The following is a 12,006-nucleotide window of genomic DNA, read 5'->3' as shown; positions in this document are numbered from 1 at the left end:
ATTCCCAGTACTCCCCTAGTTACTGTTAGTGACATACAGTATCTCTAAAAATATGAAAAAGAAACAGAAAACATCAGTTTCTTCTTCAATGGAGAACATGGTTTCCAAGGTAAAGATGCAGAGGGAAATGCTGTAACTATAGAAAATGTCTGGAACTATTTGACTTTTGAGCCATGCAAGAGATATGCTCGTTTAACTATTGAATTACAGTCAATGTCAGAAATTAAAACTCAAACATTTATGTGCAACCTAATAATCTAAGAAGCAGTAGAGAACGTCTTCTAGTCACAGAATTAGAGGTTACTGTCATGCTTTGATACCGTGGGGATTTTCAGGAAAGAAGATCAATAGTAATAGAAGCCATACGACACTCTCATGGTTTTCAGTACTGGATGGAACTTTTAGGGAACAAGGCTTGCTTCATAACCAATGATACTTACATATATTGATTGCATACACATACTGAACAAAATGGAACTGCTGAGACAATCCTAATTTCAAATACTCAGTTTTCTTGTGGTGCTGTAGGATAAGCACTGGACTTTGGCAGTTCAATCCTACTAGCCAGGCCACTCCTTGGAAACCCTATACAGAGCCACTATGAGTTAGAAACCGACACAACGGCACTTAACACCAACAACATATGTATCCATGCCTTCATTAGCAATGAATTTTGTTCACAAACTACTGGTGCCACTTAAATAATTCAAGGACCTATCACCCGGTGTGGCACTGCGGATAAGCACTGGGCAACAAGGTCAGTTGGAACCACAAACTTGGTGGTTCAAACTCACCAGCCACTCCTCAGAAACCCTTTACAGGGTTACTGTGAGTGAGAAATGACTCAATGGCACTTAACGATCACCACCTACAGTTGAGAAGCAGGGTGAATTTAGGTATACAAATCTAGAAAAATTTGTAAGAACTGGTCTAGAGTATAGCATTCATGTTGTGAATCAAAAAGAACCTTGAAATCACTCTAGGTAATCCACACAACTTGTGTAGTTAACTGTCCTATGAAGGAAACTTGTAGCCTGTCAGATGCCTTCATAGAATGTCTATTCCTCTCACCTGCCGTCCACCCATCCCCCGCTATAGAATATCTTGAGTCCAACATTCTATTCCTGTTTAGATTCAAATTTTTCCCTCGTTTTATTGGATTCATGAGCATCTTCTGGAGCCAATCACACTCTGAGCCCAGGACTGTTATCTTCTCATGTTGGAGGCTGCCAGACAATTGTGGTCAGTACCCAAGTCTGTGGAGATGGCTTTACAAGGAGGTAAGTCTGGTAGGTGGTAGGAGAGGGGCTGTTATCAAAGTTCTCAACACCCTTTAAATCCTTGGGAATCCAAATTTGACAGTTCCCCTGAGACATGTTCTCTGAGCAGAAGTAGAGTATGGAGCAGATCCCCCATTACACCTCCTAGGCCATCCTACCTAGGAAGCCTGGGGAAACAGATTGGACAAATGAGACTGGGAGGATTGAGAAAAAAAGAGAGGGGTTTTATAATGGCTATCAGGAAAAGAAAGGCTGAGAAGGGAATAGGGAAACTCTTCTTTTGGAGACTGATTCCTTCAAGAAAGTCCTGAGAATGCCTTCCCCTTAAGAAGGTCCTTTCCCTGCTAGTGAACATGCACAGTGGCATTTCAGAAAGAGTGAGTGTCAACTCCATCCATGTCTTGGAAATCATTTAAAAGGCTGGCTGAGGTGTCTGCCAAGAATCTCCTAAAAGAGTTGCTCAGAGTCAGTGACAGCTTGGGCCTGGGAGCTGGTTGAAATTCTCACAAGTTCTCTATTAAGAAACTTCTCAATTGGAGGGAAGCAACATCAAAATCACACCAAAGACTTTTTCAATTGTCACCAGTATCCCAGTACATACTGCCACTCAACTGTTGATTCCATGGCTTTGATTCACAGTGACCATGTAGGGAATTTGAATGACTTAAAACCTAGTTACCTTTGTTCCCCCTACATTCACCCTTTTCCTTTGTCTCAACAGCCACTCCAGTGCTGAGACAGGATATGACCATGAATCCTGGTGCCTCCATGTCTCCTTTCACTGCACTTCACTTTTCCCCACCTACTCCCAGAACCCAATACCAACCACTCTGGGAGCAACACCAACTGCCCCTCATGACTTCATCGTGCCCTCCTAGCATGCCTCTGGGACTCTCTGTTTTCCCTAAGCCACCGCTGGTGACAGGAGTTGGAGGCCCTGGCCCCAATATGGCTGTGACTGGTAACATCATTCTCCAAGTCAGGTCAGAAGGGGAGCTCCCTGTGCCTCAGACTGTCATCGTGACACAGACCCCACTCAATTGGAACACCCCAGGGACTGTTAGTGGGACTGTTTTGAATGCTCCACCACCATTTGTGGCAGCCTCTGCTATGGAGCAATTGATACCTGCCACTTCTGTTGTGGGTACTCAGGTTTCTAGGGGAAGCTGGTACCCAAGTCTTCAAGTTCCACTTCCTAGTACCCAGCTGGTCTCCATTTTCCCCCAAGTGAAGTCTCAGTCAGGGCTGCATAGTTCTTCTAGGGAGGAAGGCCTGGCCACCACCTAATCCAGGCCCTTGCTAGATGACTCCTCCTGTAACTCCAAGAGTGTTTATGAGAACTACCGACGTTGGCAATGCTTCAAGCCTCTGGCCCGGAGACACCATCTCCAAAGTCCAGATACGGAAGCTCTTTCCTGCTTTCTCATGTGAGTGCTCTAGACAGGTGGGAAACATGCGATTATCCTGCAGCTTTCAAATAAAGAGACATGGGGGAGATAAAATCGAGGGTACCTCTAGTGGTATAGTATGCTATGTATTGGCGGCTAACTGCAAGGTCAGCAGTTTGAATCCACCAGCAGCTTCGCTGGAGAAAAATGAGGCTTTCTGCTGCCATAAAGATTTATAGCCGCGGGAAGGCTATACAGGGTTGCTATAAGTCAGACCTGACTCAGCTGCACACAGCAGCCACAACCACCACAATGGAGATGAGGCTTTCTGAAACATTTGAAGAAAGGTTATGAGGGTTATGGGACATATTATGAGACAGTACAGTCCCAGTACTAGTAATCACACCTCCACCTTGAATGTGACACCAATATTTATATTGAAATCATTATACTAATGATTCAGATATAAATATTGAATCATAAAAAAAATAAAATTATAATTTGCTTACAGACTAAACATCAGAGAGGTTTCATTCCTGTTGTAAAGTGAAGGACCACAATGTGAATTTAGATCTCAGAACAGAAACACATTCATACCATTGGTCTTTACCTTCAAACATAGTCATGGAGCACATATTGTTGTTGTTAAGTGCCATCGAGTCAATTCCAACTCATAGTCACACTATATAAGGTTTCCAAGGAGCAGCTGTTTCGCTTGAATTTCTGATCTTGCAGTTCAAACGGAACTTGCAATCTAGCACATTAACTGGCACTGCCACACCAGGACTCCTGAGCACATACTGGTCAGTACTATATCAAATCCAGAGGAGAGCAAAAGGGGGCAGGCTACAGGAAAATCATTTTAAGTATACTCCCACCCTCCTTCCACTTTAAAATTCCATTTAGAACAGGGAAATGGTAGAGTATACAAAGTGTCCTCACTAGATTTGCAGTGTTGAACAGATCATTGTATATCTTCACCTTTGAATAACGCATTGAATAAGGGGACAATTATAATTCAGAGGAATGCTAAAACCATATGAATATATGAAGTATTCAACAGAGTGCCTAACATATGGTGTGCCTCATAAAAGATATCCATTTTTGTACTAGGTATGAAGGAAAGGCAAAGTACTACAAGAAAAGTACTCACAAAAGCAAAAAATATCGTAGTTACAGTGAGCGCGAGTGAGCAACTGATCATGAAATCCAGAGACATGGGCGTCTGTGAATGGAACGCTGAACAATTAGTTATCTGAGAGCTGAGTCTTTTCCCAGAGACTACATCTCTCTCAATCCTGTGCTGCCCCTTGATCATTATGGGTCAATCATGAAACATTTACTGCAATCACAGGACAGTTTTCCATATGTGTTCCTCCACAAATGCCTGAATGACTGAAGGAATCTACCTCCCCTCTCTAGGGGTTTTCTGCATTCTTAAGCAGTTCTGGGTTGCTTGCATCAGTCTCAAACGCAGCTGGGCCCACAATTTTCTAATCTTGAGACAGTTCAATTAGCATGTGTTCCATTCATCATTGGTTCTGAATGACCTACCATTCTATACACTCTGGGGCCTTAGGGTTTATTTGCCAAGGTGCAGCCCTTCCACTCCAGAGTCATATAGAAAGTTGGTGAAATTCTGGGGACCCCTGGACTGGATCTGGGTATCTGCATTTTAATGGTATCTGGAAGTTAATTTTGTTCACAATTTCACTGAGAACTCAAGGGTATCCTTTCTTTAGACCGTCCCTCCCGGGAGCACATCTCAGTATATTTCTGGTGCTTTGTAAGTAGTATCCTGGAAACAAACAAAAAATTGAAATCTAAGAGTACACACTGGAAAGGGGACTGAATATGAACAAATAGCAACAAAGATGTAATGAAGGGCAAGGGTGTCAAGATAGGGATGGAAAATGTACTGGTAGAAACTGACTGATGTGCATGGGATTTTAGCCCAGTCATGAGATCTCTGGCTCAACTGAAGCCTACCATGATCCTGGAGGAGGGACTGTGGCGGTCCGTGCAGGAATGGCAGGACAAAAGCAACTTTGACCGGATGATCTACTACGAGATGGCAGGAAAGTAAGTAATGGGATCCTGGCCTTGTGGGGCTTGAGTGAGGAGATGTGAAGGGGGTGGATTAAGAGTGGCTACTGTGTGGCTGTGTTGATGCAAATGGGAGGAGATGTTGTGATGAGGAAGTATGCACTTGGATAGAGTCACCTAGATCCATGAGGATCCCTGTCTACCTTCAGACAATTTCTACCATCATAGTCACTGTTTGCAGTTTTCTGTTCTACTTTCTTCTAGAAGCTCACCACTTTTGGGATTTGGAATCTGTGAGTGCTAAGATATTGAGGTTGTCAATATAGGGTATAAACAACACAGGCTCCATTAGACAAAAATTCTATATTGTTTGGGACTCTACAGTGAGGGGATATGCTATATCAGTCTGATCCTACTGCCCCATTGTCGGAGTAAGTGACAGATAATTAGGGAAAATCTCTCCCTATGAAAAATGACACAAAATCGTTTACTACTATCTAAGAATGGAAAAAGCTAGAAAGTATTGTTCATGGGAAAGGAGTACCTCTGGCACCCTGTGGACATGTTTCTAACCCTTAATGTCTTTCCTGACATATTACTAAAACAAAAGAAAGAAAAAGAAACTGATGAGAGAAATCTGAAAAATATCCTGAGATGTTTGCTACCATCTTGTTTCTAATATCTTCTGGAAACTTTTCCTGGTTTATAGTTCAGGGGCTCAAAGTTCAAGCCTAGGACGGGATCTAGAAACTGGTGCTGGTGTTATGGGAAGGTAACTGCATCCCATCTCTCAGGTTCAGACTGTCAGATCTTTTGCGTGTGTTTCAGGGAAAGACAGAGTAGGTTTAGAGTAGAGGACTCACCAGTCCTGCTGTGTGTAACATAGTCTTCATTGAGTTCAACAAGTTAGTGTCAGTGTTGTATGCCATCAGGTATTAAGGGTATGGGAAAGAAGTGAGAACTATAGCTCTGTCTAAAGAAAATTCCAAGAAGATGTGGCTCATTTCCTTTATGACCTAAGTTGTGTTGCAGGTGAAGGGATCAGGAAGTGACACTGTAAAGTACCTCTCAAGTCTTGCTTGGGTTACTGAGAGTAACTCCTACCAGGGAAATGGACTAATTTAGGACCTGGACAGGCTATTGAAGGCACATCTTACCCTGCTTCTCTGCAATCAACAGCTGCTGATATGAGTGCTCCTGGTGGGTGCTGCCTTCATCTCAGCCTGGTCTGTGCTTTCCTCATCCTTGTTAGGTTCATGGAGTTTGAAGCAGATGAGATGCAGATTCAGAAGCTGCAGCAGAGGAAGGGATCAGCACACCTTCCTCCTCCAGTTCCACAGAAATTCCATCCTCCCAAAACTTCAGATACTGTGACTGGGCAGCACCCAGGTATGGCTACCCAAGTTGTAACAGGAGCTAAGGATCAAAGATCAAAGGAGGTTTGTAAACACTGCTTATGCTTAGGGGAACTCTACTGTCTTCACATCTGGTATTTTGCTTTTCAGAGGGATCCCTGGCTATTACAATATGAAGATCTTGACAAGAGACTGGGGTCTCAGATATCCTTCATTATATGTTGTTGTTGTTATGAGCCATGTAGTTGGTTTTGATTCATAGCGAACCTGTACAAGGTCAGCAGTTCCCGCGGTACAGCTGAAAGTTTCGAACTGCTGACCTTGTGGTTCACAGTCCGATTTGTAACCACTATGTAACTGGTCAGGTATGATATCTGCTGTTTCACATGGATTCCCAAAGTTGGGATTAAATATCTAATCATCCTCAAAAAAGTATCTGATTGAGAGGATTTCTTGGAAAAGCAGTAGCTCCAAACTTCCTCACACAATGATCCTCCCAGGACTTCTACTTCTTACATCTTTTCCTCTCACATTATTTGTGGGTTCAGGATGGCCCAGCTTACCAGGAACCATGTCAGTATTTCCAAAACAGTATCTTTACAACATGTGGTTGTGTGCAAACAGCTAAAGTTTGTTGCTCCATTCCCTTCCTTCATTCCAACCTTCCTCCAGTGTTCAATCCAAAGACAGGAAGTGCCAAAACACTACTCCACAAGAAGCAGCAACACAGATCCAAGTGCACTTGGGAACCCAAAGCACCCACGAAGCCATGAAAGAGTATGCTGACATCATGGAAGATCTCCTGGGACTTGCCTATTCAGCCACTGGAGAGCCAAATGGAAAGGAGAAAGGAGATAATGAGCAGCAGCAGGAAAAGCATGACATATACACAGACCCAGGACTCCTGAACTACAATGACAAACTGTGTTCACAGGAAGCCTTTGTAACCAAGGTGGGCTGGACCTGGAAATCAGGTGTCTATAGGTTCCAAAAGTTTGGAACTCACAACTATATAGCGGTGGTATGACTGAGGTGATTGAAATGAAGTTTGATGACTTAAACTCTGATCAACTTTCATGTTCTATTCTCTCACTCTCTTTGTGTTTGTGTGAGTGTGCTTGTTTAGTTTGGGGTTTTCAGTTCTAGTGCAACCAGCCCAAACCACTTCTGTCAAGACAATTTTGACTCATACATGATTTGTTGTTGTTGTTGTTAAGTGCCATGGAGTTGGTTCTGACTCATAGCAATCCTGTGATCCTGTGTAGTGTTTCCAAGGAGCAACTAGAATAGAGTAAAATTAGTTTCCAAAACTGTGAATCTTTAGGGAAGCAGGTTGTCATACCTTCCTCTCACAGGGAAGTTGGTGGATTTGAACCTTCAATCTTTGGGTTAGCAGCTGAGACCTTTAACCACTGCCCCACCAGGATTCCTTATAATACAACACTGGGTGCAGATTTCTGGATCCTCTAGATCAGGGGTGGGAAACATCTGGAATCATTTGGTCTGGCCCTACCAAGGCAACCACAGTCCCAGCCATCACATTAAGGGTGAGTTAATTAAATGTTTAACCAAATACAGCAGCCTGATTACTTTGCATGTCCCGTGAATCATGTTATAAATTTTTGCAGAAAAAAGTTGCCCTACCCCTGCTCTAGATTATTGGTTACTCTTTGCCAAGGATGTTCACACAACTTCCTTTCCATTATCAGGTGGAACCAGTTATTCATCTGCAATTCCTGGAAATGTTACTATCACCAGAATCACAGACAGATCCCTTGTCCTTAATTCAGGAGTTGGAGCAAGAGGAAAGACTCACCCTCTCTCGGGTACACCAGAGGAGGAAAGGAAAATCAGAACACGAAATCTGCAGGATTTCTTCCAACCATACAATGTCTTGACTAGCACTGCATCTGGGGAAGAAAAGCTCCCAGAAGGTGTGGGAGCAGGTATAGAATCAGGAGGTAGGAGTCTAAGGAGAGGTTGAGAAGAGTGGTAAGGAATCAAAGATTAGGAATACAGCACAAAACGATGAGCAGGATGAGATGCAGTATGGGTTACTGAAATCACAGTCATGTGACTGACTTCCCTGAATGCTGTCCCAATGCCATGGGCTCCACCACTTACTCTGCCACCTCTTCTCAAGCTTGTAGAGAGCCAGTGACTATCATTTTCCTTCCTTTTATCTCATGGAAGAGCGACTGTTGAAGTTGAAAGGGGAAGAGAGTGTGGAGGCATTCACAGAATTTCAGGCCAGTCAAGATGCAGGAAGCAGAGACAACCACAACCTACATCAATCGATCAATAAGGAAACAAGCACAAAAAATTGTAATGTAGCTGGTGTTCCAAAAGATGATAGAGGATCCAGTAACTGGTCCAAGTCAAAAGAACATGCTCTCTTACAACAGTGCCAAAAGTCACAGAAACTTAAGTCTAGACAGTCAACCTCTCCTCTCCAGGGTCATGGTCACACTTCCCTTAGATTAGGAACTAGAAATACCTCAATGTTCATAGAAAGTTCTACTAGTAAAGCTTCTGTGGTTGGAGAAGGGTACAATGATGAAGAGGAGCAGGAGGAGGAAGAACTCCCTAGCCTTGCCTTCCTCTTGAAATCTCAAGAAAGTCTATTGCTCTGGGGTCTTTCCAAGAGTCCTCTCCTTGCCTCCAGCATTCTTCACCATGGAGTTCAGTGCTCCTGTCCAGCATCCCAGCTGCTATATCCTGGGGCAGGTTGTCTTTGCCAACCTCAACATGCAGCTACCAAGTCTAAGAAAACAGCTCATGTTAGAACACCATCCCTTGCTGCAAAGAGGCCCCACTCAGAGGCTGACCTTGGAGTCTCTGGTAGGCAACTCTTGGATGTGAATGAAGGCCAAACCTTACTGCCTATAAAAAGAAAGTGGGAACAGGAAGAAGTGTCATTTTAGCCAATAGTGAGCTTAGCTCTTCTAGGTTTCAGATCCTCAAGTTGGGAACCCCACAATAGATTTACATTTTCAGTCCCTACCCTACTCAGTAGGCTCATGTCCTTCCCCTATTCCACTGTAGGTTTTTAGTTGTTATACATATGTGATGAGGACACCAAGAGAGATGAAAGTTTGGTTGACGTGCAAATGGACTTCCATATTATGAAATGATGAACAGTAGTTTAATAAGTGTCTTCTGTAAAATGGTATTAAAGATAGTTTTTATGAAGAAATTCTCAGTGCTTCTTTCTTTTGGTTCTCCTCTACTGCTGGATTTATTATTATGTTTTGGAAAAAAATACCAAAAGACATACAAGGAGACTTTAAGGATGTCAGTATAAAGTTGAAGAGATGAACCAGGTCAGTCACCTATGGAACCAAAGACTAAGGACACTTGTATGTCTTTTGGCTTCTCATAGACCATTGACATATCGCCAGAGATCACCTTCAACATTCCTTTATCACAAGGCCTGACTTGTTTTGAAGAACTTTCTGTGGGTATCCTATCATTATTCTGTGTTTATTAATGGAATATTGCTTTTTCACATAGAAAAAGGACTTGTCTATAAGGTGCTTGTTTTTTTCTCCTGGAAAGAGGTTAGATAACAAATTTCAAGTGATTCTCAAAATATCCAGGGCTCTCCCAGTGTGGTGGGTTTTACCTGACAGGACATAGCACTCTAGGCCTCTGTAGTCACTCAAGAAAAATACATCATTAATTCATAGGAGCACAGTTAAATAAGCAGTGGTATTCTGCTAATTCTGGATCATAAAGGGGACAGAATAAGGCAGAATATGCAGATATTCATGAGGAGTCATTTAAACAGCGTATATATGAGCTATGAAAGAAGGCAGGAAGGACAGGTATTTGTTTTGACATATTTATGAACAGGAATGGGTGTCATCCAAACAAATTGGGAAGGTCTATTCTGACGACTAACTACTTCTGAATATTTAGTCACTGAAAATGTTATGAAGAACAGTGGAACACTGTCAGCACCAGTATACTGAAACAATGAAGAGCACAAGAATGTTGTCAGACATAGTGCTAGAAGAAGTGCCCCTCAGGTGAGAAGGCACTCAAAACACAACTGGGGAAGAGCTACTTCCTTAAAGTAGAATTGACCATGATTACACAAATGGAGTAAACACCTCAGTAACTTCACTTACTGATGGGATAGAACTCATAATGAAGAGAAACAGCTGTAAACATCTATTAATAATCAGAACATGGAATTTATGAAATATGCATGTAGGAAAATTGTAAATTGTTAAAAATGAAATGGAATACATAAGCATCAATATCATAGGCATTAGTGAGTTGAAATGGACTGGTATTGGCTGTTTTGAATCTGACCATCACATGGTTTATTATGCCTGGAATGACAAATTGAAAAGGAAAGGCATCACATTCTTCATCAAAAAGAAGGGACATTGAGGACTTTATGTTGGGTGACATTAGTCAGTCACAAAAGTAGAAATCATGCATAGGACCACTACTATAAAAGACTAAGCAAAAGAACCCATACTAAAGGGGGGAGGGTTCTATGTTGGTTACCATGATGTTGAGAGTGGGGAGCTCATTATAGGGAATAGACACAAGATAGTTTGGGTTCTATGAAAGGGGGCAATTCACAAGAAGGGGGAGGGGAATTGAAGAACAATTTGGGTGAGGAAACAATTAGACTAAGTGGCACAGAGGTAAATAATGATGTATGCACAAGCTGGGAACAACCAGGCTCTGGAATACAGGAATTGAGATATATTTGGAGTCAGAAAAAGGGGGGAAATAACGGTAAGATGCTTGGCTGTCTTTTGAATCTTGGTTTCCATAGCATACCATTAAAAATGACAATTGAGGGGGAGATAAAATAATAGCCAGAAATATCTCCATAGAAAGTTTCTAAGTCCGTCTTCTTACTATAACTCATTGGAATACCTAAAATGGGGCTATAGCATGCCAAGTGAAGGAGGCTGCCTGCTGAGCCTCTGCATTACATAAGACCATAGGTGGTATCCTGAACCACATCCAGAATCTTCTGAGGTGGGAAATTTCCACTTGAAAGGGCAACCAGACCAGCTTGGAGCAATTAAAAGAATAGAAGATACTTCTTGAAAGAAAGAGTGACAGGAAAAATACAAAACAATAAAGGCAGAGGAGGCAGGGGCTAGGGTAGAGGTGCAGTGAAGTTTGCCATCACCAATACAACAAAATAACAGGCAAAGCAGATTAAGAGCAGAGCTACAAAACTCAGAAACTCAGAGAGGAATATTTAAAATGTCTGAAGGCTTATAGCTAGTGGAATTTGTAGCAAAAGTAAGAAATCATGTACTTTTGAATCTGCCGGGTTTGGTGCCCCTGAGCTGAAAACTTGGGTCAATTCATATGGCAAGACCAAGTGGTTGAGCAGACACACCATAGAAAAATGCCAGGGGAACCTCTGAGCAAAAGTGGACAATACACTTTGTTGGTTTGCTTTGTTCTGATTTTCTTTCTTTTTGGTATCTGTTCCTTGGCCCCCAACTGTTTGTGCACCTCCATTCTGGTGACTAAAGGGAGTGTCTGAGAGAGTGAACGCCCCCCACCCTCACCACTGGTGGGTTATTCTGCCATGCATGTGCACAGATACTCTCAGCCCAAGAGATGGCACTGAATTGTTTTTGTTGTGGTTGTTGTTGTTGTTATTTTTTAAATACAGGAAGGCCAGGACAGGGGTGTAGAGAGGGAAAGAGAGTTTAAAAACAAAACAGGTTGAAAATTAAATTAAATCCTGAGGTACAGGATAACAGCCAATAGTGGTATCTTGAAATCTCTCAGCCAGCTTTGAAGGCAAGAAGCTGAAGAGAGGACATTAAAGTAAGACTCATATTAGGCTACAGATTTTTTTTCCTCTCCCTTTCTTTCCCTTTCCTGTGATTATAGACTACAGTATTCAGTCTAGTTTTGTCTTTTTGCTGTTGTTGTTGCTTTTTT

At 42.3% G+C, this 12,006-nt stretch overlaps 1 protein-coding gene across 1 annotated transcript in view; it reads left to right on the top strand.

The window, feature by feature from the left end:
* Nucleotides 1-1,264: 1,264 nt before the first annotated feature.
* LOC102830715 (NUT family member 2G-like) overlaps nt 1,265-12,006 on the top strand; it is a 57,119-nt gene continuing 46,377 nt past the window's right edge. Inside the window, exons 1-7 of the mRNA XM_006877826.1 lie at nt 1,265-1,280; nt 2,002-2,424; nt 2,584-2,707; nt 4,622-4,750; nt 5,967-6,103; nt 6,756-7,021; nt 7,779-7,895. Of these exons, the coding sequence (XP_006877888.1) occupies nt 1,265-1,280; nt 2,002-2,424; nt 2,584-2,707; nt 4,622-4,750; nt 5,967-6,103; nt 6,756-7,021; nt 7,779-7,895 (1,212 nt within the window). The remainder of the gene's footprint in view (nt 1,281-2,001; nt 2,425-2,583; nt 2,708-4,621; nt 4,751-5,966; nt 6,104-6,755; nt 7,022-7,778; nt 7,896-12,006) is intronic.

Source organism: Chrysochloris asiatica, unplaced genomic scaffold (genome assembly GCF_000296735.1).
Source record: "Chrysochloris asiatica unplaced genomic scaffold, ChrAsi1.0 scaffold00624, whole genome shotgun sequence".
In the NCBI taxonomy this organism is placed as follows: domain Eukaryota; kingdom Metazoa; phylum Chordata; class Mammalia; order Afrosoricida; family Chrysochloridae; genus Chrysochloris; species Chrysochloris asiatica.
The sequence above is the reverse complement of the archived record's forward strand: the minus strand, read 5'-3'. Positions and strand labels throughout refer to the sequence as shown.